The 27,289-nt window shown below is 34.3% G+C and overlaps 1 protein-coding gene across 3 annotated transcripts; it reads right to left on the bottom strand.

Annotated features, from left to right (window-relative positions):
* Positions 1–947: 947 nt before the first annotated feature.
* On the bottom strand, positions 948–27,289 carry LOC103490840 (uncharacterized). 3 transcript variants are annotated; one of them, XM_051086454.1, is made up of 36 exons: positions 27,096–27,289; positions 26,561–26,654; positions 26,036–26,130; positions 25,409–25,926; positions 25,088–25,298; positions 24,625–24,936; positions 20,266–20,413; positions 19,991–20,128; positions 19,644–19,725; positions 17,841–18,118; positions 17,605–17,718; positions 17,206–17,453; positions 15,519–15,764; positions 15,201–15,356; positions 13,969–14,106; positions 13,491–13,733; positions 12,577–12,704; positions 11,598–11,721; positions 10,951–11,112; positions 10,720–10,867; positions 10,531–10,628; positions 9,404–9,562; positions 9,076–9,123; positions 8,593–8,700; positions 7,510–7,584; positions 6,774–6,824; positions 6,431–6,574; positions 6,222–6,352; positions 5,818–5,905; positions 5,140–5,199; positions 4,814–5,066; positions 3,604–3,755; positions 3,425–3,495; positions 2,056–2,212; positions 1,256–1,416; positions 948–1,171 (listed from the first exon to the last, which is right to left on the bottom strand). In XM_051086454.1, the coding sequence occupies exons 3-36, from the start codon at positions 26,045–26,047 to the stop codon at positions 1,165–1,167; spliced, it is 5,169 nt and encodes a 1,722-aa protein (XP_050942411.1). In that variant the 5' UTR covers positions 26,048–26,130; positions 26,561–26,654; positions 27,096–27,289; the 3' UTR covers positions 948–1,164. The 3 variants fall into 3 exon arrangements, with proteins under 3 accessions (XP_050942411.1, XP_008448774.3, XP_050942410.1); XM_008450552.3 differs by having other exon boundaries at positions 26,960–27,289; XM_051086453.1 differs by lacking the exon at positions 27,096–27,289 and adding an exon at positions 26,838–26,888.

Consider the following 27,289-nt stretch of genomic DNA (forward strand, 5'->3'; position numbering starts at 1 on the left):
GTTCTGGAAGGATGTAGCTTGATGAAGAATTCAAATTTGCCTTTTCAATAGCTCGTCAATCTTTGTGGAAAGCCCAAGGGTCCCAGATTTACAAGTTGTTTCGGCAACCTGATTCAAAGGTCTTACAAAGCTTTGGCAAGTTTTCAACCAAAGAAAGATAGACAAAAGCAGAACCAAAGCAGTGGATCTACCAAGAATGTTAATGAAGTAAAAAACAGTGAATCAAAGAGCAAGAATACCATAGATAAAGTAAAGGGCAGAAGGATAAGACTACTGACATTTACATGCACCTGATTGTGTAGATCTCCATTAAATTTATCTGGATGTATGCCCCAGATTCCTCACTTAACTTTCTTTCAAAGGCAATAGAAGTGAGGTCACCCCCTCTTCTCGTTAAATATCGAAATGATCCACTATTTGCTATTTTAAACACATTTTAAAAACTAATCTGTCATAGTTCTGAGAAACTAAATGTATTTTACTTCTCAAGAAAAACCAACACAACTTGTAAAATATAATTTGTAGATTAGTATCTACAACTAATCTTTCAATTTGAATATTGGTAGGATTAAGCCAAAATTACATTGTGCCAATCTAGGACCTTTGAAAAGGTAATGCCAAAATGAGCATAGTTTGGTTGCTATAATACTTTACCATCAACCTTGAGGTTAAAGATTTGATTCCTCGTACCTTGTATTAATCCAATAACTTCACAAAAAAAAGAAAAAAATAGGCATGTAAATTTGGCATTACATGAACATTCGTGTTTCAAGAAAGGTCCATTTATCAGAGTTCTGTGTTCAATCCTAAACGATTCAGCTAACATCATTCTAGATCTTCTCTCGAAGGAGATGGGACATAAAAAGATTGGCGTTGCATGTTCCCGTGATAAGTACAACTTTCAAACTCAATAATGAAGATGTGGCAGCAGCTCATGCAACTGAGAATGAGATTAAGATAAATGACAATTACCGTAGAAAAAATAATGGCACTGATGCTTACAAAATTTCTACAAGTGAACATGTAATTTGTCAACAATACATCGACTCTTTCATACAAATTACGATTCACTTGTTTACTGTTCCACCGTTCTTCGGATATGAAATCCATTTCTAATTTCTTTACAGAACCACGATCTGACAATCGTCCAAGATGATAAATTACTCATAACCTGAAAATTTAGCAAGTATACCTTAATGTTTGAAACTTCCCACCAAAAGTAATTGGTAAAATCATGAAAATGATGATGCCTTACTGGTGTCTCTGTTGTCGAGTATACTCCCAGAGTGCAATAGCACCACTAACATGAACATTAAGAGATCTGACAACTCCCAACTGAGGAATCTCAACACATGCATCAAGTATATGGATTATATCAACTGGTATACCCTCCTTTTCACGTCCAAGGACCAATACCTACCAGGGTGATTGAAGAATTATAAGTAAAATTTAAAATAAAGAATAAATAATGATTAACCCTCAATCTTGCAATTCTCATGAATAGGTAACCAGTGTAACTATCATTTGTTCTAGTCCATTGCAGCGTTAGAAATATATAAGTAGTGTCATCAACTTCATAGAAAAGAAAAGAAGTTATTTCATCTTCAGAAAAACGATCCATATGGCATATCCCTATCCTCTTTTTCATGTTGTATTTAGCATGTGTGCTTTCTACCGAAAGAACATTCAAATCCATGCAAAACCATCAAATTTAATTAAATCATATATAATTGAATATCTATACACATGCTGTGTCCAATGTTTGAACTCTTTAAATGATGACATACATCAGGAACGTTCATACTTAATTGAGATTTGAGAATTGATAAAGATTATTCTAAGAAAAAGAAAATGTACTATCTGTATAACTAATATACCTATTCAACCTTAATCCATCTCAAAACGCAGGCTCAATTAATCTAACAAGCCATTCCAGAAAACCAACATGATGGTTTCTCACTTTCTTGACTCATTTTCAATCACTTTTCAACTGAAGAACCAGGGAAAATACTAAGAAGAAGATATTAAGAAGGAAGACTTTCAAGAATATCTTACTGTCTTCTTAGGAAATGCATACTGATCAAGAGGTACACTGTTAGCGGTTTGTTCCAAACCCAAAATGGAGAAGCCTTCTCGTTTCTTTTTCTCTAGGAAAAGCTTCATACTGTTCACCGGGACCTCAACAATTGGGACCCACTTCTCTGCTGTAACACTGAAACAAAGCCAACAATGATCAAAGAAGTCAACGGCGACACTGGAATTCATTCCATGCCATACAATTATGAGAAAAACATATGTAACTTCAAGAACTTCCTACAGCATGATTTTACTTGATATTCGCCTTCAGCACATGATTTTGACAAAAACTTTGGGAATAGATGTTGGCTTTTGACTTGCTCCTTTAATGGTAATTCTCTAGTTAGAACCATAGACTATATATTTAAACAAAACCAAGTAAAAGGCTGGTTACGGTTTTTAAGTAGTAAATTTATCAATCATTTTAGCCAACATCAGACAGCACAGTCTTTGAATTCAAATTGTTAATCTAAAATAACTGACATTTAGCATCGATACAAGCCAAGTTCAGCAGAATTTCCCTTGGCATCCATTAGTCTCCAATATAATCTTTTTTATGTTCAATCTCGTTAACTTCATTGGTCTATACAAAATACATGCACAACAGTACAAAATGGGAAGAGGAAAATCCCCTACTTTTAGTTAAAATAATACACTACCATGAATTAGGTAGGGAAAAAATTCAACAATAGAAGAACAATACGAACAATTTAAAAGAAATGTTTTCTTAAAAGATCTACATTTTCTCTGCATTTTAATAGTTCGAGCATTTTCAAATACTTCACACCTAGCATGGCTCATAAAATAGTAGTGTTACTTGCCATTATGTAGCATGCTGCAAAAGAAACAATAGAGGAACTTCTTCTTTTCTAAATACTAAATACTTGATTTAGTTTACCAGAAAAAATACTGCACTCAAAATAAGAATATGAAAGCAGGTGTGCAGGTAGTAGGGATGATCATTGGTTGGTTGCCGAACCGATCATAATCGGTTTAGTAAAGTGTCAAACCGACCTCGACATCGATGAGGAGGGGTCGGTTTAAATCTTAAAAATAATTTTTTTAAATTCTCGATTTGAAACTTTCTGAAACCGACCAGACCGACTCCTTTCGTTTTCTGACCGACTGACTTCGGTTTAGTCGGTCGGCTCGGTTTTTCGATCTATCACTCACTTCTAATAGGTAGTGTATCCTCTATCAGAGATCTTATTAACGTTATGTCAATCGAAGTAATGAGTGATTAGTCAGTAGATTATGTAAATTCTTGATTCAGCACATAATTTTTATGTAGTAGCAGATAGCAAAGATCTACTTTAACGGTATCTCAATTAGCAATTTACTACTGAACCTGATGAGTTGAAACTGTTTGTCATTTAGAACATTCAAGTCTGCAATAGCCAATCCTGCAGCCTTAAAAACCTGTTGAGAACAAAGTTTAGTGTAAACGGAATATTGATCTGACTAGAACATAAGACGTAAAACACTTCACCCCAAGGCTTGAAAATTTTGTGAGGATTTACAACCCACCTCACAAGTCCTAGCCAAACCAGCCAAATTCGGTATACGATCAAGCAGAGATGCTACAAGGATAATGTCTTGTCGATTTGTTCTTAAATTTTCCATCGAAAAACTTCTGGAATGCAGTAGTTGGTTAAGAAGCTGATCCTCCCCCTCCATTTCTGCATTTAAAAGTACAACAAACTAAGTGACATACGATAAAGTTTGATGGATCATATTGAGGCTGATAGGAAAGGGTAAAAAAAACTGTAGAAGGAAGGTTTTTCTAAGAAGATAAAATTAATTAAACATATTGGAAAAGAAATAGGATGCCCAAACGTTACTCAAAAAACTTATCGTAAAGGATTCAATACTCTCGTCATTTTGAGGAAAGAAGTTAAAGAAACAAATAATAACTGAGAAAATTAGAGCACGAAGTGGAAAAAGAAAGAAAGAAAGAAAGAAGAAGAGCCCTACTCCTTTTGCCTTCAAACCAAAAAGTTGAGAAGAAATTACCAAAACTTGCAATATAAGAAAACAACACAACCAGAATCTTGCCAATACAAAACAACCCATAAAATCCGGAAGTTAATAATAAAGACCAACCAAAAAAGTCATGAAAGTGTGGACATGAACATTCTCAAGACATCATGGATAAGAACACATAATTCTGAAAGGCTGGAACATGAATTCAACATAGACTTAATTATAATAAATAAAGAAATAATATAAAATCGAACATTCCAAATCCTCCGTTCCAAAGCATGTAAACTTTAATGTATCCTATGACGACACTACTAAATAACGACCATGCTTCATAATTTAGAATCAAGTCTAGTTTGATCAAAACTTTTGGACGGCTTAAATTCTTGAGAAATTCTCTAAATCCTCATCCTTCCTTACTCAACCCCCTCATAAGTCATAACTATTCTTTCATCGGATCCACACTATTATTATAAGCTTAATAGTCTTCTTGCTCTTCACAAATCGTATGACTAATTTATGTTTTCTACTGACAATTAACTGTTACCTTTTTACTGAGGGTCAGTCATATCAAATTGCAAAAGAATGAGGTAAAAACTATATAAAATATAGCATCAATAATCTACTTAAAATGGATACAGAGAATTATTCAAATCAGTATCATATATTTGTTTTGTTTAATTTCTGGTCATATAATTTTTCTAGGAGACTAGTTAGTAAACAAGTACAAACATAAAAAAAAAACAATAAATCATACCATGAAGGAACTTGTAAGCTTCTTTGCTGCCCAAGTAGGAACTAGTCTCAGTGTCTTTCTTCTCATGTTTTGAGAGAGTAACCTTTTTCTGAAAATCCAAAGAAGTTGCCACAGGCAGTTTGGAAGTAGATTTTTCTTCATTTATGTCGGATGATATGCCGATAAGGTAGTGACCTTCATTGATTTTAAAGCTCTCATTTTTAATAGCTGTCAAATCATTTGCCATTGAACACCGAAGATCTTCTCTGACATCCTGATAGATCCTAAGAACGTTAGATATGTAAGGTATAAAGAGACATCGATGGACAAAAATGAGGATTACTTACATTCAGAAAATTAAGAACTTGCTCCATGAGAGATGTTGGGACACACTCGAACTCAAGGTCCTTTCATAAAAGGAATGAAAAAATCAATTATTTTTTAAATGGTGGCTAATGCAATTCAATATACATGAAAAATATGCTTTTTAGAATTCGTTTATTCTAAAGAAAATAATGACATAAAGGGTGGTTCATTTGATGAAACATCTAGGTCAGTCACAACCGATTTATTTTAGCAAGTTAGTCATTTGACTCATGTCACACCATTCAAACTTTAAAATGTGACAAGGGACTTAGATTCCAATTGCTTTCTGGATAAGGAGATCGATTCTTTTCTGAGAGATCTTAAGTTTCACATTCACGCAAATTGACTGTTCACAATGGTGGATTCATAACAAATTAAAAACACAAATACCACAATGAAAGAAAAACAATGAAAATATTGATCTGTCACATCAAATAGCAATAAGCAGCATCCATTGCGAATCTATAACATCTGAAGCTCCCAAGTAGTACAAAAATTCAACCTCTCATCAACAGATGCAAATTCTCTTTTAAAGAAGGAAATAAGAGAAAAGTATAATTCTTCTAATTTTTTCTTTCCTTACTCTACCGTATATTTACATGTTATGCTTAAAGTGCATAGTGATAGTAAAATTGGTGAACTTTCAACATGCCGCTGACCTTAACTCTGCTAGAGAAAATTCCAGATGGTGTGACAGATGATGCAGGATTGTAGGCATGAAGATATCCTTCCATTGATGCCCGTAATCTGAAAGATAAATGTATCAAGGGTCAGATTGAAAATTAATATTTAATGTGTAAACCTTTACTTGGAGTATATTATACCTTCATAGTATCGAAAATTTTATGGACTTAAAACTAAGCACCTAAAAATAAATTTCCAGAAACATTAATTATACAAGCAGAAACCATATGTTATCACCATATACTGCAGAGAGATGAGAATAACAAAATGCCCCATAGGTGCGAAGGTATGACTCAACATATTTAGAATTCATGCCAAAAAGGCACAAACATTCAATATCTAGTAAGTAGTAATTGAACACTAAAATAAGTAATCATACCTGACACAATCAGGATTTTTCTCAAGGTATGATTTCAAATCTTCAAAACATCTTCTCTCTAAAGGCATGTACCCGGTGGGTCTGAATTTCACTGCTGGAAAAAATTTACAAAGAACATGGTACACCAACAACTGCAAGAGAACCAAAGACATTGTATGAAATACAGGTTACTAGAATGAAGTAAGATTCTATGCTCCTCAGAAACCAACCTGAGTAAAACCTCGTAAACTGTGGTGATGAGAGGTTAATTGTGGAACAAGAGAAGGAAGCAACTCATCCAAATGGCTGCACTGTACGTCTTCATTTGCATGGAGGATTACATTTGCAGCAATAAATACATAAGAAGAGAGTACCTGTGTTTCAATCATGACATAAAGTTACATATTTGACAAGAAAATTTTCACCTACTGGCACGATGTAGAAAGACCAAAGTTAGTTGAAATTTGATTTGATACTGCTATACATGCAAATTCCCAGAAATCTAGATTATCCATTATCGCTATCTACCACAATCAGAAAGGTGCAGAGCCCAGTAATTGCTGAAATTTTTACCTGAGGTCTCATATTGTAATCTTGTAGTATAGGAACCAATTGCTCCTTAACCTGTCGTTTAAGTGATCAAATAAAAATGTCAGATGGTGACTGGTGTATGTCAGGACAAAAGAATACGGGTATGAAAATTAGTCCAAAAGATCTCAGTTGTCTGTCAGTGTGAAAATTAGTAGCACCTTACTCAAAATCTAATCCAACCAAATTTATTCTTAGAGAAAGAAATGTTATTTATAATTAGCATTTGGTCATGATGAGGGTGCTTAGAGGATGTCTGTCAACCTAGTTGAGATGTCCTGATGCGTCTACTGATCCTTAGGTTTTGCTCGTGTATATCCCTCGTGTACTTTGAGCTTTGGCTCTTTATTATTATCATTGTTCAATAACTATATGTTTCCGCTTCAAAAAAAAAAAAAAAGAATGTTCTAGAACTATTTTTTCTGTCCTAATCCACTACTCATCCACATCACCTCCATCCCTAGTTTCCATTAGCTACCATCTCTATTGATTATCCCATCAACTCCAGTCCTAGTTTCCACATCACCTCCATCCCTAGTTTCCATTAGTACATTGCGACTGGAGTAAAGATCTGCACTGATGCATGAATTAAACCACACCAATGTTTATGCAAATATGTGATAAAGCGTTATTATAGGGATATCATTCTCGATCCCTCTCTCCCCAATACAAAATATATGCTATATCCTCCAAACAAAATGAAAGAAAGAAATTATGTTACCAGTGTTGGAAACTTCAAGTAAATGCTGATTGCAAATGTTTCCAAGTATTGACGAACTGAAGGTAGGTTATTTTTCTGTAAACAAGGAGATGAAGGAAATGATAAGTATCAGTAACGAAAATGATCTACAGAATTTAGCCAAGTTAATTTGTGAAGAAACATTTTATTTTCCATAATTTCTGATGGTAAAATAACAACAAAATATGTTTAGAAATTTGTGCTAAAAAAACAATAGGCAATGCCATAAATCTAGTGACAATTGTAATAGAACTGAATAGGGAAAAAAGAATGGAAAGAAAAGAAGAAATCGAGAAAAAAACCAGGCGGAAAAACAATCTTCTTCACATTCAAAACAAGTGGTTTCAAGAAAAGCAACCAAACTGAATCTTGTTTACTTATTCAACTTCTATAAGACATAAGTCATGTAAATCACTATCTTTGGCTGCGAAGATGAAACAGCTTTGCATCTCACAAACGATCCATCGTGTGTGTGTGTGTTTTTTATAAAGAAAAATGAAAGAAAGACATATAGGTAAAAAATAATGTGTTAATTCACCATGTCAAAAATAATAAAAGAATCGAGTGGTGAAAGAAAGACATAAGGTATTCTAAATAGATTTCTCTTTTTCTTTACATTCTCAGCTCTCATTGATTAATAAAAAGAAAAATATTCAGAAGATACATACTCGGAGGGAGAGAGAGAAAAAGAACAAAGTAGAGAAAAAAAAAAAGAAAATGGAAAAAAAAGGGACCAAAAATGGAATACCGTTCCAATTAAAACAAGATTACGAAGAGTAAATACTCTTTTTCTTATTTTCCCTTTTATTAGCTAAAAGAGAAGGTATAAGAAGGAGGAATGGCACTGCGAATAAGCAAGTGAATCAAATGAAGAAATGATTAGATAGTGGCTCAAATAAAGTTTGATGGGAATGCCATGAAGTTAAAAAGAAATTATGATGGAAATGAGTAAATTAAAAACTCAAAATTAACCTAGAACTAGGCATCAGTTCAAAAAGAAATAAATCAATGGCAAAAAAAACAGTCAAAAAGTAGAGTGTTGCATTAGATCCAATATTTACTTACAGAGAGGGAGACGTGCAAGCTATTAGTAACTTGCTGAATTATATCTTCGCAGACAAACCTAGATAGAATACATATCATTTGCCAAGCACGTATTTTGCGTCTATGAATCTGATAAACAAGAGGAATAAAATTAAAATTTTCTTTTTGTGATAGAGCCCAGATAAAAATCCATGAGCAAAGGCAGGTACTATAATATTCATAATCTTTCTTCCAGTGAAGAAAAAAGATGAATGATGAAATATTCACAAAGTCGGTGCTTAAATAAATTATGTCATAATAAATGGATAGATGTTACGAAAATTTGAAATTCAGTGATAAAAATTCCACTACCAGTAATCCTGACAAGTTACAACGGGCTTCACACACTATTATAATAAACCCTTTTAAAATTTTGTAAATATTTTCATCAATAAGACATACATATTTACTCCCTTGAAAAATGCATCCCAGATAGAGAACTCTATAATTAAATTCAATACTCACAGCACTGTGCTTCTTATACAATTCCTTTGCTAGGTCGTTGCTGTTTACCTGTACCAATACATGATGCAATCAATATTCAACCCAACAACAAAATCAACAAACATAATTAACTTTTGTTAAAGAATATTAAGAGCATAAATATCTAATATCTTATATAGGACCTCTGAACCATCTGATACAATGGAAAGGAATAAATGTTAAAGGGATAGTCATAAAATGATGCTTCTAAATCAAAAAACGGAAATGACTCATGAGCTAGCTCTTAAGTAGTAATCGAAATAGATTAACATATCGCACAACGCATACCCCAGGGTTACAAAATCCATACCACAGAATCAAGGAGCTCAAGCAGAAACAATTTTCCAGATTCTGCAGCATCATAGCAACTCCCATATTTATTAGACAATTCCAGCATAGCCAAGTCAGCAAGTTTATGAAACAGAGCAGCAACTGATACACGTGCATACAGTTCTGTATTGATAAACACCTAATCAACCAGATGAAAATACAAGGGAGTCAAAGTCAGAAAGAAGATATTCCAAATCACAACCTACATATTTGATGCAAAGCCAGTCAAGAAGAAATCTGGATAGATATTTTCAGAATTGACAGTCATATTTTTTTATTTCAAACGTTGTTACATTGTAATTTATAAGTAGTATTTCCAGTAACTTTCTTTTGAACAAGTTGTCTAAGTGAAGATTAATTTCGTATTATTTAATGAGCATCTTGTATTTCATAGTAATTAGAAATAAAAAGGGTAATATAATTCTTGATTATTTCCTTTTTTGTATTATATTTTATTGCATTGGTTGTATTTTATTTGCCAAAATTATTTTTTCGAATGGGTTGTTCTTCTATTTAAGAAAATTCTTCTCTCTTTTTTAAATAAAAAGATTTATTATTTTGGTGCGGATGTGCAGCTGACCAAAAGGGTACTGCAGCTGAACTTGGGAAAATGGGTGGGAGTAGGCCGGCTGAACGTCGGAGGAGTTGGACGGCAACGTGTGGCGCATGGGTGGACAGTTGAGGCGCATGCGGCTGGTTTTCTCCACTAGGTTGCACGGCTGACTCCGAGGGTGGTCCCATTGTGATCACCGGCGGCTTCTGAAACTGGAGGAGCAGCTTTCCACGGCGGCAGCTGTCTTGTCTGTCTTTGTTCAGGTTTCATCAATAATCGTGTCTATGGTTTCGTCTTTACCTCGCTCTGATACCATGTTAAAAGCGGTATAGAAACTAGACACCGAGTTACGTGGAAACCCAATACCAAGAGAAAAAACACGATCTGACTTTCTTATTAATTTCTCGTAGTAACAAAAGATACAAAGGGGGAAAATAAATAGACAACAAGGAAATTAGGGTAAATCTTCCTTCAGTATCAGATGATAATATCAGATGTAATTGGGAGAAATTACTGATTCTAACAAAAACTACAGTATCAGATGTAAGACTTACTTCAGTGAGCTCAGGGTCTGGACTTTCTGCCAATAATGATACTTCAGTCCGTGTATCATGATCAGTTAATTCCGCTTCGAAATCTTCATCAAAAGCAACTGAAGAAGAAGATTTTCATGACAGTGATTTCAGAGACAACGTTAAATTGTTTGATATGGATCACGACTAAGATATGCAATGAACACATACTGGAACCATATAGAGATAGCAGTTTCAGTTCTTTAAGATAATACTTTATGGTCCATGGATGACTGAGCCACATGCCAGTCAAATGTAATGCAGCCAGACGAAATGTTCGAGGACTTTTGGTGCCTTCTTCAAGAATTTTTTCTATAAACTGCAAAAATATGGATTAAGAAACAGTACACACAAAGAAAATCCAACTGTGAGAAAACATGTGTGACCAAAGTGAGTACACACCCATTTCAGGGGTCCCGGTCTACCATCACTTAAATGCATATTGCTTTCAGAAAACGTGGAAGAATGAAGAACAGAAGACAGAAGCGCAGCAATATGAGCAACCCTTCGCTTGTTGCAGCTGACATGCAATATCCAAGAGGAATGCACCAACCGCCACATCATCTGAAATTATAAAATGTGAAATGCATAAACATAGCCAAAAGAGAACAAACGACTGGTAAAGAAAAATTTCCACATAATTTTAAGTCCTGAAAAAAACTTCACATGCTCTCAATTTTTTATGGGTTAAATCTATAACATTTTTTTTTATAAGAAACAATTTTAATGATGGTATAAAATTACAAAAGGGGAAGTACCCAACACAAGGTAGTCTCAAATTTTTCTTTGGATGAATCTCATCGTGCTTCTTTTGAATTACTGGGATGAAACATAAAACCAAAGGGTTTTCATTGACAAAAACATTTTTTAAGTTTTTATTTTTCTTTTTCAACAAAAATCTACTTAGCTATATATCTTGCGGTAAACATTTGTCTCTTTTAAATTATCATGATCTTTTGAACAACATTATGTACACTCGTATCACATTACAGAAAATAGAAAAATATAATAAACGGCATTAGGAACAAAATAGAGAATGTGGTGTTAACCTCTGAATTCACACCATTACACGATGTAACAAGCAGACCAGACTTTCCCTTGTAAAATAGACACAAGGTCAGTCTAACCAATCTCAGCATGGGTAAAACAGAGCATTCTCCAGCATTCTCGAGGCTGAAAACTTAGCAGAATCAATTCGAATAGAACATTTTCTCTGATGACAAACAAATTTTATTGGAAAAAAATGTAGTATTTGGCAACCACTCCAAATGGCTTTTTTTAAAAGGAAACACAACTTGTCATTAATAAAATGGAAAGAGATAGACGCTCAAAATACAAGGAAACAAAAGGAAGAAACAGTAAACTTAAACAGACAGTGTCATGAGTACACTTAACTAGACCAATGATTAATAAGAGAAAACAATGGCCCCAAAACAAACAGATAACAAAAAAAGAAAAAATTACATAAATTTAGAAAGAGAGCACCAAGAATCAAAGATCCTTGCAGCTTCAAAACAAACAAACTACTGGAGTGAATTAGGAAGGAAAACTCTTTGAATCATCTCAAACCAAATGGCTTTTGAAGCGTAAGGTTTTTTTTAACACTTTCAAAATTAAGAGTTTAAATAAAAATAACATTTTTTAAAAAACATTTTTTCTCGTCAATCCAAACAAGTCCTAAAAGGATTTTAAAAAGCATTCTAGCTACGGTAGATGTCTTGAACTGAAGAACCCTCAAAGAACTTGGATGGAGAAATTCTAACCAAGGAAACTAATTAGAAGAGGAAAGAATATATAAATATAATTAAAAGATAAATGAAAAATAAATTAATTTAAATGCAACTATAATGCACACAAATCTTAAAACTACAACCGGCGAAGAATAACTTCCAAACATTAGGAACATTTGGTAAATAAACGAACTTGATAATTACAACTCCCTTCCTCAGCAAAGATATTAAACACGGCTATCTAACGAACCCATGCATTAAATACTATTAATGACAGAAAGTTAATCTCAGATCATACCTCTCAACAAGATCATTGAATATCTGTAGAAGAGTTGCCTCTGACAAAAAAGTATTATTATCCTCAAAACTGATTCCATTTTGAAGAGCGCAATAGGGAATTGATAAAAGAGATTCTAGGCAATGCCACTGCATAAGACATGCAGATCACTTTTAAGTCCGAAGATGATGCAATCTTCATTACATTAACACATGCAAGTGAAAAGCACAGATTCAATAAGGTGCAAATCTATGAGACCAAAGGACAGTGCAAATTATTTATCTATTTATTTGGTAAGGAACCAAGGGCACTAATGGTTTCACAGGGACGTTTTATTGAAATTCTAGCACTTTCTGAAAGAAAATTTTCCTTAGCTTATTGATGTATCCATGACAATGGGCATACTAAAACACCTTTTGAAGGAAAATTCTATCTGCCTCGTTCAAAAGAATGATTCTTTTAAATCAGTGGAAGAATTCAGGCCAATCAGCTTAATATCCTCAATTTTCAAAATTGCAGCAGTTGATAGTTGAAGAACTGAGTGGTATGGGAGGAAACTCCAAATCTACTTGCACAACTCTCCTGTAGTGGGGTAAATGGGTAACAGTTTGTCATTTTTACTTTTGCTTAATAGTTATCAACATTTTATCATTTTTGTGTTTTTTAGCATTAGCTTCTTTCACTATTTCAATGAGAACCTATCTTGGTCCAAAAAGGAGGAAAAGGAGAACAAAAGGAGAAAAAAAACACATACAGACGCACAGACAAAACTATTTTGGTATTGTGTCATATTAACCACTTTGTAAATAGAAAATCTAAGAAGGCTATTACTAAAAATTTTAGGTTAGTAAAAATACTAAGTTTAAAAATAAAAGTAAAAATAATAAAAACATAGGAAGTATAGAGTCATAGACAAATAAAGCTTAAACAGCCACCTTCCACTTTAGTAGAACTGCCCTTCTTGTTCGAACTAAAACTCCCGCATCAAGTATACCATTTACATGTTGATGAAAAGTTAGAATAAGAGAGTCCAACAGTGGCCTTCCTTCTACTCTTGGATGATGGATTGTACTCTCATCCTGTACAAATCTTAGAGCTTCAGAAGAAAACTCTGACACGAGCACTTGGAGAACAGAGGCTAGCGCTTCATATGTTGCAAGACTTATTTCTGCTCCACTCTACATTGAAGTAAATATATGAAGCATAAGGTTTATGTTTTGTTTTCCTTTCTAAATACAAGACGGATATTTCTTATTGAAAATGTGCAAAATACAAGACAAACATGAAAACTTTTGTAACGAGATATAAGGTTTTCAAAAAAAACAAACCACAGACGTAAGTTTTTATCATAAAATTAATAAGAACAAATCAGTTCCTTGCAGAAAAAGTAAAACCTGCAAATTATCAATATACCTCTGAGTAATAAACTGGAGATGAAACAGTCTTCAACAAAAACGTCAGTAAAAATTCAACACCAGAATTACTTGAACAAAGGATTTGAAACTGTCTGCAGCATGACAAGATAGATGCTACAGCCTTCGTTGATGTTACCTATCCATTTATACAAAAGAAGGATGAAACTATTCACCAATAAAATCTAACATATTTGAAATCATTAAAAAAAAATATTTATCACTCTGCCAAACAGAAAAGTAGGAAATGAAGCATTAATGATAACAAACCATTCGTATTGTACGACATTTCAAGAGTATTAAATAAATAATAATAGCCACAGACCAACTTTCCATGGGCGACAGAAGGTTCCTTTATTGTTAAATAAAAGTAAAGGGATGGAGAGAAGCAAAATACATGCAATATCTTTTGTCAGGGAACCAGACTAAACTGAAAGATGAATTACTAAAGAATCCTAAGAGATAGATAGAATTGGCTGAGGTAAGCCCAATTTAGAGCACAATACATAGAAATGGTAAATCAAAGGGTAAAAATAGAGTGACAGGATGGCCAGTAGTACACTTCCATTTTTTTTTTTTTTTTTGAAACGGAGACAAGCCTCTTTATTAAAAATTATAATAAAAGAGATTAATGCTCAAAGTACACAAGAATTATACGAAAAGCAAAAAGAACAAATATAAACAAAAGTACAAACTAACTGATCAAAACCTTCTAAACCCCGAGAATACAAGAGAAAACTAATAACGAAGCAGACAAAAAAATCCAATAGGAAGCCGAAAATGAGCTCCAAATTTGCTCACAGGAAGCTTCAAAATTGATGGGGACAAACACCAAGAGAAAGCAAACATAAATTTTGCTTTAGCAATTAACACTATCGACCTCAATTAGAGTCTTCATAGATAAGTATTAGGGAGGTTATTTTTTTAGAACTCAAGAACACACATGTACAACCTCTTTTTCATGTAAAAACAACCTGCTTGAGATATTCGGGTGCACCTATTGATTACCTCGTCTTCTAGTTTACTTGAATTATTATGTCTTTTGTATTCACCATTAGCCCCATTTCTCTATACCAATGAAACATTTTGTTTCCATTTTTTTTGAAAAAATGAAAGGAAGTCCACAAAAATGACATGATCACCTGTATTCTTAAGTAATAGATTCTGATTGCCACATCTATACAAAGGATCAAACGACAACGTAAAAGAGCCAAAGAGTATTGAAGATCATACAGCTAGCAAAACTGAAGTAGCAATGGAGGACGGCAACCGGCGTTGACTGGGACCCCCAAGTTTCCCTTTCACAGAACCTGGTAATGTTGTCTCATCTGACTTGACGTTGGACCAGAATATGGAACAAGACGTGGTAGCAAAAGAAACAAATTCTACCTGAAAGTCAACAAGGACATCCATCAAGAACTTAGTAGATTTTGCTGCATTATAGGAAAACCTTTTAAGAAACAAGAAAAAAATTTATTGATTAATGAAAAGGAAAAAGTGTTCAAAGATACAAACTCCCAGACCAGAGAAAGTGAAATTGACTTCCAATACCTGTAGTGATGGAAGAAGGTTGACTATTTTTTGGCTAAAAATAGTTGGTTCTGCATGGCTACAACTGTCACTCGGATGAGACATAGTAAGGTCATCGAATTCACTTTTGTAGTTGCAGTGACCAATTTGCTGCTGAACTAATTGAAGTTCTTGAACCAAAGTCATGATAAGTACTAGGAACTTCACACGTATACCTTCTGAATCACCCTTTTGTTTGCAAATATTTACACCATGGTTTTGGATAAACTACACAAGATAATACAGATGACATCAAAACTTTCATCCAACAAAGGAAACCAAAAGCACAAAACGAAGAGCACCTGCACACAGACAGAAGCGTGTAGCCAGAAAAGTGAAAGGTAAGCCTAGTGTACGAGACAAAGCAGAAATTATGCTGCAAATATAATATCAAAAAAGGAAGATAAATAAGGCTCCATCAAAAGACCAGATTCCTTAATCCTTCCTTTCTCTCTCTTCATCTTTAAGATAAACCCAACATTTATTAATGTAACTCAGTTTGGTAACAGTTTGTCACATTATTAATTTTAGCTTTAAAAAAAGAAATAGAGTAATCAAACTTTTATAAGGAAAACATAACTACTCCATTGATAAATGAAATGCCTATAAAAGGTGGGTTACAATAAAAAATTCCTATTGTTTAATAAAGTAGAAAGACTATAATCTTTGAAGTGGTGTGAAGTTTATCACATTATCTTAAAAAACATCATAAAGTTTATCCATAGTTACAAAGTTAAAATTTACATTGAACTAGACTAGCAAAGAATTTAAAATGGATTTTTTTACTAAACTTGTACGTAGAAAGGAAATCAAAGAACATTTGAGGATACTTCCTGTCCTTTTGATGTTTCTCTTGTTGTAGAAATATATGGTCCACCTCTTGGCTCTTCCTAGTGGTGTTTTAGACAGCCAAGATTCTTTGGTAGTTGGTCTTTCCATTAAAAATGTTGTATCTTGTTTCAAAAAGTTGTTCATGGGAGAGGAAACCACCTTCCTCCTGCCCTTTTCTTGTCAGTTATATACATACATACAGACAGACAGACAGATAGATAGAGAGATAGATGGATAGACGGATGGATGGATGTGGGAAGGATTAGGGTTAATTTGCGAGAAGTACTAGGTTAATTCCCTTCTACCCTAATGTGTAACAATCCCTACAAACAGAGGGGGTTTTCTCATGTATTAGATCATAAATTGATTCATAAAATAAAAATTTAAGTTAGACTTCTTGGAGAATGAGTCTCACTTTGGGTCCTTTAGGCTACATCATATGTATTCTCAGGTTTCTTATTAAAAAACAAAAACAAAAAAAGTTGAATGTAATTCCATCCTTGTTTTTTTTAAAACTGAAACAGACCTCTTCATTGATATAATGAAAAGAGACTATTGCTCATAGTACAAAACTAAAAGACAAACACAAAAAGCACACAGAAACCAACCCCCAGAACACCTATATGCCATCATTACCAACATAAGTTTCAATTTTCTTTATTCACTGTAAAAACAAATTATACCATGTATATTTTTACTTTAACTTTTCCATAAAAATATTTCATTGCAATTAACAAATGGTTTTCTCTTCTCCCTTGAAGGTATTGTATGCCTATATTCCTTAGAAATCTATCTTAAAGTAAATTCATTCATTATAAAGAAAACAGGAGAAATAAACCGTTAGTATAGATGTTAAATGATGTTCCTCCTTGACTGCAAGAAAAACCACTCTTGCCCATCGTTTTGCCTCACATTCCCATGCTACCAATTCTTCATCATCGTAAGTAACAGAAGCATCGGATGAATGATTATGGGTCACAAATCTTTTAGGGAACTCAATAAGGCTCTTCATAAACTTTGTCTCTGTACTGCAGCACTTCTTACCACACCCTAAGAGCCAATTTTGCATTTTCCTCCTTAAGCAACCTAGAACAGAAAGTGGCAGAGATAAGAATAAACAAAAAGAAAAAGGGCAGATCAAGAGAGAATTACAACGACTTCAACACTCCGACTTTTTTAAATGAATAACCAAGCTTGCATTCAGAAAAAATAAAAAAATGAAGAAATGTTCTCTCACCTCCATAGTCAGTAGCCTCTCGTGGTAGTGCTGAAACAAAATGCAGAACAACCTCAAGAGCTAAGTTTGATGTACACAAGACCGAAGCAGCAGCCTCCAGAGCTTTGGCACAAACTAACACCCATAAATGTGAAATGGTTATTCACTCTCTGACTATCTACTGATTTGATTTTCAATTTTCGATCACCGAAGGAAAAACAAGAATGATAACCTAACCATATGAAATAACCATAAACCTTGAAGGCGATAACTAGGATTGAAATGTTGTTTACTGCTCTCGACCACAAATCTCAGATCATCCAGCAATTCCAGTTTGCACTCCAGAGAATAAGTTATCAGATCCCCCTGGGCTGACAGTGAAGAACCATTAAAGCACTCTCCTTCAATATTGTAGTCAAACCCAACAATTAAAGCAGCTGAAGCAATGCATTCAGATAGGCTGATCAACCCAACTCGACCAAATGATTTCTTCCTGGCCAAAGATGTCAGCTGATGCAAAAACACCACTCTTGTCCTACATTCATATTGAATAAGTTGAAATTAGGAAGATAATATTGTTATATTTCTTTTATATTATGAATCAAATACAGAGTCTTACCATATAGAAAAAAGACAACTGCTAATAAGGAAAAATGCTTACAGATATATAAATGATGAATATTACATAACAAACATCTAATATTACAACAGATAAAGGAAATCCAACAGATTATAAAACATGTAACAATCACATCAAATTTTAAGCCTCCAGCCCCATTTGGCATTCAATTTGTGTAAATAAAACTTGAGAGAATAATGGTTAAATAACCTTGACCATAGTGTGCATAATTACAGGTTTCATTAGAGAAAAAGTTCTGAACTTCCAAGCTACAAGATAGGCCAAGGCTACAACAAATAGGGCAACGTGCAAGCAGTCTAGAGGGGATTCCACCTACTGCCATAGACAATAATTACAAGACTTCCCAATATCCCAGCAAACCAATACTTTGGATCCAGGGACATGCAAAACCACCTTAAAATACAAAATTTTTAGATAAGAAAACTGCTACCCATCATTTACAAGTAACTCATTAAATCAGCTCAGCTGGAGAATATCTGTCAAGGCCCTCATATATTATGTTTTTCTTAACAAGAAACAAATTTTCTTGAACAAGAGGCACGCATAACTTTTTATTATTGATAAAACTAAAAGAGACTGATGCTCAAGTGGTACAAACTCCACAAGGGACAGAATAATAAAAGTAAAAAACAAATAAAACGAAAACAGTCCTGAACATTGAAGATATAGCAAGACCCCTATTGAGCAAGACCAAGTAATGTTGATATATTGATTACAAATCTTATCAAGTAGCCACCAATCAAAACCAACTCAAAACAATGTAAATATTCCATCACAGTAATATTTGTAGTTATAACAAATAATTTAACCTTCTTTAAGAATAGTCGCCTTCTACAATGAGTTAAAGACATAGCCACTAGAGAGAGGGATTGATCAGACACTGAGAAAGAGAACTGCAAAAAATTTTCGTGAGGATTTGGATTCCAAAGGAAAACATCATTTCTCCCTTGAATAAATGAAATGATACTCCCCAATCAAAGATAAAAGAGTCACAATATTCATTTCCTTTTGGAAAACAGACAACAGAACCCAACAATAGAGGAAAGACGGCTGCCACGGTATGATTTCTCATGGAAGAAGATGATATAAATAGGGACATAAAGTTTTTGTGATATTAAGTGTCTTTTTCAGAACAAGAAACGACACTTTCATAAAGAGACGGAAAATGGACCATTTTCAGAGATAGAAACTCCAAAAGGAGCCAGAGAAAACAAAGCAGAAAATAGAAGAATAGAAAGAAGAAAAAAAATCAGCAAAGTAAACATAAGGAAACTTAAAATGAAAACTAAAAAGGAAGAATGAAAACACCCCAACTGCAATGGATAGTCATGGAGTTGGTTCCTTTTGTAGTGAGCTTTTCGTAAATGTTTTGTGATGTTTAGTCATCCTCAAAATTACTCTAAAGAAAATTATACCATACCTTGCATTAAGAATATTTGTATATTGGCATATAAAACGAGCTGCACCTTCAACTGTCTTGGATGAGTAAACTCCTTTTAAACCTGAATAAATATATGTCATCATATCATCTTTTATGTTTGGAGCCATAATGCTCCAGTCCACGTACGATTAAAATGACTAGGAAATTTGAACATCACTCATTTTCATCCACCACAAAATTATTGGTCATCCAAGTGCGAATTGTCGACAATGTCTTAAGCAAACTATTTGATAATGGAAGAAGAATCCTTTGTCTCAATATAGGAGGTTCAAGCTCACTTAAAACATGAAGATAGCGCAGAGGACATAAATATATTATGAACTAACCGAAATCTTTGTGCTGCACAGGATCGTTGAGTGCTTCAATGAAAGGTCCAATAATAAAAGTTTCTGGCAATGACTTTAAACAAGGAACTTTGTCCCTCCACTCAATGGCCAAGAAGGACTGCATGATCAAGCATCTAACTGCAATAAACAAGAAGGGATGGCATAATTGAATGGAGCAAAACTCATAAAATTTTAATCCAAAAAGATGCATGACATACATCAAGAGTTCTAGTTTGCCCACCCATACTATTAACTAACAAACAAATTAGTGGTACCTAGAGGATTATCATGGTGGAATCCCCGAACCCACAAGATTGATAACCAACTAAAGATTTCACCAGACATTTCAATTTGGTTCTGATGAACGCCACTACTGAAGCTGTCAAATTTAGTAGAGGTCGGATGTTGTAATAACAAGGATATCTGCAACAAAACATTGTTAATTAGTAATGACTCTGAGACAACTAGTTAAACTTTATATGAAACACATGTTTGAAACTTTTAAATGATCTTGACTTTGTATTCTTTTTTAATTAGAAACAAGAGGAATCCACTAAAAATATGCCAAAAAAACAAAACAACAACAACAACAACAACAAAGGATGAGGAGTTCTAGTTCCAAAATGAAAAGGAGTCACAAAAGCCCTCCAATCCAAGTAGACGGTATAAATCAAGTTTTTTAATGAATAAAAATAGGGAGTGTCAACCTAGTTGAGATGTCCGGGTGCACCTTCCGATCCCCTAGTTTTTCTTTCACTTGTTTAAACTTCTTTATTTCGCTCATTGCATAATTCTCTTATACATTGAGTTCTTATTATAAACAAAGAAGTTTGTCTCCCGTTTCAAAAAAATGAGTAATCAAAAGAAACTTGTGTAGTGGCTGAGAACTATACACGATCACAGAAAAATTCTAAAGAATTTAATTTAATTTACCTTTAAAAGTTTTGTCATTTTCCTCCAAAGGAAACCAGGAAAAAAGCTTTAATACACATAAAATAATTGTCTTCTGGTACATTAAATAACCGTTCTTGCTTTTCAACAAGAAAACAGATTGATCGGATTTATTTGAAACAATATGTTCACTAGCATATCAATAATAGTCAATACTTTGACTTTTCTAAATTATTTTAGAAAAAATATGATAAAACACTATTACACTATTCTAAATTATTGGAATAACCATCTGGTAAGAAAAATGGCTGTCATTTACATGCCTAACAGTATGAATTGAGGACGGTCACATTGCACATGAGCAAATTGACATAATGAACTGATTTGTTAAACAAGTTTAGGAACCCCAGGACATAATTTTACAACCAATGAAACAGATAACATTGAAATATGGTTGTGATTTATTAAAGCAAGCATAATCGATACTATTAAACTACCAATTCACCCAAAAACTTAAGCTGGTGGTTGAAGGCAAATTTAATTGTATATCACCAACAGATACCATTTAGTAGATAAACTAGAAATAATAAAAAGATAGGGACCAAAGGAAAAATCAAATGTTTGTCCCCTTGAACCTCTTTTTAATATATTATTAGATTATATAACCCCATTTTTCTTAAAAATGAATAAATAGAGAGAAACATAAACCCCCATGGTGGGTAAACTTAGGTATTACAGTGCAAAATAATAAATTCTTTGGACCACAACACAAGGTTTAAAATACGTTTGGTTACCAAACATTTTCAAGATAAGCAATTACATTATTTCATATGATACACACCCTTTGTAAAAGAACTTTCTTGAGCTGACAATAAGATAGTTAAGACCTAAATCCTAATCTCAAACTACAAAAAAAGCATAAGCCTAAACCACCCACCTAAGCCACATCAAGCTTCTCAGGGATCAGGTAGCCATATTACATTTCTTAGATAGCACAATCATCCACTACTTTTCTTTATTTTTTAAAAGGAGACAAGCTTCTTTATTAATATAAGTACAAAAGAATTATACAATGATAATAATAGAGAAACCAAATATGGGGGGATCAAGAGGCGCGCCAAACATTTCAACTAGGTTGACTCCCCCTTAGCACCATCATCATATACCATAGAACACCCACAAGTCATTAGAATTCTAAAGAAGATAAAAAATCAGTACAAATCAGCCAATACAAGCAAATACTGACTGACAGAAAACATTACAGAAGATAAAACAATTCAGTAAGGGACCACATCATTAACTCCTATTTCTAGACAAATGCTTAGAAGGTCTTCTACTGAAAAATCAGCCAACTAGCAGAACTTGAGTTCTGAACCGTGGAGGGAGATCTATAGATCTGGTTGTAAAATGAAGACAGCCCAGTTTAAACATAGATCTTGGATGGAATAATCCTTAAATTCCTTGTTTAATGAACACCAGGCTGCAACATTCCCCTTTGCAGTATCTACAACATCTGACCAGACCCTTGCCTTATCACAATCATTCACTACATCTACACACCACAGTATTTTTTTTGTTTATATAGGAAATTTCAGGTATGAAACAAACGACACAGGAGCACAAGGCATCCCCCATCATCCAAAGACTGGATATTTCAAACGTTCTCCAATTGAATGAAGAAAATGGAATAGCCAAAAAGAACTTGAAAAATGAGACATCAGGGGACCCTAAACCAACTGAAGTCAAAAGAAATATCATTACACTTGTCCTCAAATAACTATCTAGAACATGATTGGTGTAGACCAAAAAGAGAATTTTATTAATGAATAAAAGTTATAAAATACAATAAAGGGGTTCTCTATTTATAGAGAATTAAAAGAAAGATACAATCCCAAAAAGACACCTTAAAGGAAACTAAAACCTAAATAGGAAACTAGAATGGAATTGATCAAAGATTAACCAAGATTAATTTGAATATACTAAGTTATCTCAATCTATTACATCATATTCTATCCCTCCAAGAAAAACTCATCCACGACGAAAAATGAAGGTAAAAATAAAAGAAGCCATTCAAATAGAAACATCTCTAAACATCAGGCAACAACAACCAGATTCATGTCCCGTGCCAGTATATCGAATTTTTTGCTTTTGAAAGGGAAAATTGTTTCCATTAACACTATCATCAATGCACCCTAGAACTGTGTTTTGTATTTCGGTAGATTTGGTTGGACTGCAAATGGGGTGTCCATCGTCGTGAAAACTGCAAATGGATTGCGAATGGGGTCTCGGCCTGGGTGGCCTCAAAATCCACAACTATGCCTTACTTGCAAAATTGGGCTGGAGATTTGCTATGGAAGATTCTGCCTTTTTGGAGGAAAATTATTTGCAGCATCTAAAACGTTTTTTGATTGGTTCACAATGGGAAAGTCCAGAAATAGTCTAAGGACTCCATGGATAAGCATCTTAAGAGTGTGGAGGTCGATGGAATCTCCAGCACTCACTAAACTTGGAAATGGTAGTAGAACTAACTTCGTGTCAGACATTTGAGTTGGAACCTCCCCTCTCAAAGTTCTTTTTACCTTACTCTACAAAATAGCCTTACTTCCCAACAGCTCGGTTGCTGACCATTGGTATTTTGCTACCCTCTCTTGGTCCCTACCCTTTAGAAGAAGCTTAAAAGATGCTGAAATTGTTGAATTTGAATGACCACAATGTTTGGTCAATTGACCCCCAAGGCTGTTTTACTGTTAAATCTTTCTCGGGGCATTTGCCCCCAATGGATAATCATTTATTTAAAAGCCTTATGGAAGTCATCCAGCCCCTAGAGAGTTAATATTCTGATTTAGGTCATGATCTTTGGGTCCCCACAATGCTGATATCCTCTAAAAGAAGGCCCCCAATAAGTGCCTTCTACCCTCGGTTTTCCCTCTCTGTTTGAAAGCAAATGCGACTTTATCCCATCTTTTCTTGTTTTGCCCCTTCTCCTCTTTTTGCTGGAACAAATTCTTCTCCATTTTCAACATTGTTTGGGTATTTGATGGCTCTTTTTGCTCTTCGATTCTTCAGCTTCTAGAGGGTCCTCAGCTCCCTAAGAAGCCAAGACTATTATGGTAAAATTTGCTAAAAGCTATACTTTCCGAACTGTGGTTTGAAAGAAATCAAAGGATCTTTCATAACAAAGAAAACCCGTGCACAGAAGTCCTCTCTGCGGAACGAAATGCAGCAGCTTAGATTTCCTTAAACAAGGAGTTTGGGGCTTACTCTATTCAAGATATTTGTCTCAATTGGGCAGCTTTCCTCTACCATCCAGCCCCTTAAGCTTTGTCCTGTATTGGAACCAGCCTCAGTTTTGTATCCCTCAGCAGTTGTAGCTTCTTGTTTTTGTCTCTTCTTCAAATTTTAGTTTTTCCCAGTCTCAACCTCTGTACTTTTGCTGGACTTATTTATGTTGTATAGTTTATTTTTCTCTGTTTTGATCAGTCTTATATTTGGGATATGATGTTTTGGAGCTAAGCGGGTGTCAACCTAGTTGAGATCCCCAGGTGCACCTTCTAATCCCCTAGCTTTTTGCTCTTTATGCTTCTTTATTATTCTCAATGTATACCTCTTGTACTTTGAGATATTACTTTTAGTAAAGAAGTTTGTCTCCTTTTCAAAAAAAAAATGTCTGAGTGGTCCAATTTTAAATTATACAAAAGAGAAATGGATAATGAACATTGAAAAAACATTAAATGTTAATGAACCTGGAGACTCCAAGCAGCTTCAACCAAGTGTGAACCATATTCTTCAAGCATTTCATAAAGAAGTATGAATGCTTCCCACTTCTGCTGCCGGCTATTTGTTGCAATTTCATGTTGGCTGCAAATTTGCCCTACACCCAGTGATTTTGCTTCCTTATTGGCCCATCTTTCCCTTTTGGTAATACCTCGAACACTACTATCTTTTCCACTTGAAATAGTCTTTGGAATAGTAGTTGGGTTGCCTCTTCCATTTTTAGATAGCGCTTTCTTCAATATATGTAGTGATTGCTTCCTCACTGAGCTCTCCTTATCCACCTAAACAGACTCACCAAACAAATATAATCAACCGAACCACAAATATGAAATAAATATTTTAGAAAGAAACATGAAATAAAATAGTTTTAAGCCATTCTCTAATCATTGATTGTCAAGTAAATGAATCTCAATCAAAGGAATGCTCGAGTACCAAGCCTTTTTTAATTTCATCCCAAAAATCTTTATCAGCCTTTATGTCAAATTCTTCTCCATCATCACACATTCCAGCACCTCCAAGCTCTTCATTGTGAGAGAAAAAACAAAAATAAAGAGACAAAATCCTATAGGCATCTCTTCTCTCCAAAGTTCCGAATGAAAATAGTTTTTTGCAACATTTCCATATTTTCATGAGGAAACAGTTCCTGTAAGACAATCATATGCATTAAGAGAATAATGAGGTGAAACCGAATTCTAAAATCTAGGACATGCTACATGTTTGAACCATAAAGTTCAAAGAACTTGTAAGCCTAACCTGGAAAGATTACATGCATGTCCTTGAATGGAGATCTCTAAGGAATGGTGAGAAATGAGTGCTTCAAAGATTACTGGAAGAAGATGGCAAATGGCACAGGATCGACAGTCTGAGCTTTGTAAGAGCATTTGTTCAGATAAATTGCAGATATCCCAAATTAGTTTAACAGTAAACTCTTCAGCTTTTTGGCACCCATTTGACACCACTTTGTCTGATGTTTGTGGTACTTGTCTATTGCAAAGGACAGCATCTAACATTATAGCTAAAACATGGCATGCTAATGGTAATTGAAGGAATCCATAGTCTTTCATCGTCTGATCATCCATTCTAGGTTCGTGCACGGGGACATTTGAGCCCAAAATGAAAGAACGTCTGTCAACCTCAAAGGTGTCCAACTCAACATTTTGCAGCACACTCGTGGAATAAAGAGCTGAACTTATACAAAATGGAATTAGGGTTGCTTCAACAATTGGCCATGAGTTCGTCTCAGTTACAACATCAATGAATGATTCAGAGACCTAATAACAATAAATGAAGTCAACAAGACAATTATCATGAAGCAACAACATATTTGGAAACTGAAGTTCCAGTTATCATCAAATCAAACGAGCTTTTAAAACATAGTACCTGATTTAGCATTTCACGATTCAATGTAGCTGCCTTATTTATCAAAGGAACGAAACTTTTCCATATGAATGACTTCAAAGCAGTAGGATTGGCACCTAAGGATTAAATCAATTGACCATATGATTTACAACACATTACAGCCTAAAACTTTCTATCCTCCCTCTAATATGAATAGCCGGATAATATAGCACACATTGAGACTGAAAAGAAACTCCAATGTAATAATGGAAAACCTCACTCTATAAGCATACAGAGACATGTAAAAGTCCATTCCTTTCCTTTTTTTTTTTCTTTTTTTATATGCCAGTTGTAAGTGTTGTTTAGACCACCTTACATGCACTTTGACTAATCACACAAGACAAACAAATCAACTTGATTTTGACAGTAGAGAGTTGTCAGTTGTGGAGGATAAAGTACTATCATTGATGGACAGTCTTGTTTCTTGCTAAAAAAATATTACACAACCCTCTGTGTAGATTAGAAGGATAATCAGTTGGAAAACTGTGGGTGCAGATGATGACTGACCATCTTTTTTTAGTATGTGGCACAGCGCGCAGACCAAAGATGTAATGTAATTACATTGATCAGCATCAAGCTTTCCCTCCGTCGTGGTAGTATCCTATCCAAAACAATTACATCCCAGCTTAAACAACAACTTCAATTATCTTTCACCCCATTCCACCATTATCAAACAACTTTTAAGCTGAAATTATGAAATTACAGCCAACCAACAACAACATCTGTGGATGCAACATACATAGATAAATGATACATAATATAGTTTCTATGATGAGTTTCATACATGCACACAAACATGAACAGCTATTTTTCCCCACATGGGTAAATATGTATTTGCCTGCATTTTTTACCTACAACCCAAAAATTATATTATAATTGACAAAGTTGGATTTTTCAGAGTAGTACATCAATATTTTTGGGGAAAGTTTCAAGAAGCGAATCGAAAAGCTCAGATGGGGATAACCCAGTAGAAGCAAAAAGGCAATCCAAAATAGCTGGAACTGCCATTGGAGGCACTCTACGGAAGCTTTCTGATAGTGACCTGAAAACAGAGGCCATGGAAAAGGTTTTGTTGTGAGACATCTTCCCCACAACTGGAAGATGGATAGAAATGCTTTTAATTCAAACGGTCTGAATCATAAACCCTAGGGTTTTTGCATTTGTTGATTTTATGCTCTGTTTTTTCCCCTCTAAAAACCTATCGGAGTACCCGCCACAATCTTTATTTGAGAGTTC

Source organism: Cucumis melo, chromosome 6, assembly GCF_025177605.1.
Source record: "Cucumis melo cultivar AY chromosome 6, USDA_Cmelo_AY_1.0, whole genome shotgun sequence".
In the NCBI taxonomy this organism is placed as follows: Eukaryota; Viridiplantae; Streptophyta; class Magnoliopsida; order Cucurbitales; family Cucurbitaceae; genus Cucumis; species Cucumis melo.

Coding starts and splice junctions, on each gene's coding strand:
- LOC103490840 (XM_008450552.3), bottom strand. CDS start 27,136: ATGTCTCACAACAAAACCTTTTCCATGGCCTCTGTTTTCAGGTCACTA. Junction 20,129..20,265: donor CCACCATGATAATCCTCTAG/GTACCACTAATT, acceptor TGTTTATTGCAG/TTAGATGCTTGATCATGCAG. Junction 18,119..19,643: donor ACAAATATTCTTAATGCAAG/GTATGGTATAAT, acceptor ATATGAATGTAG/GACAAGAGTGGTGTTTTTGC.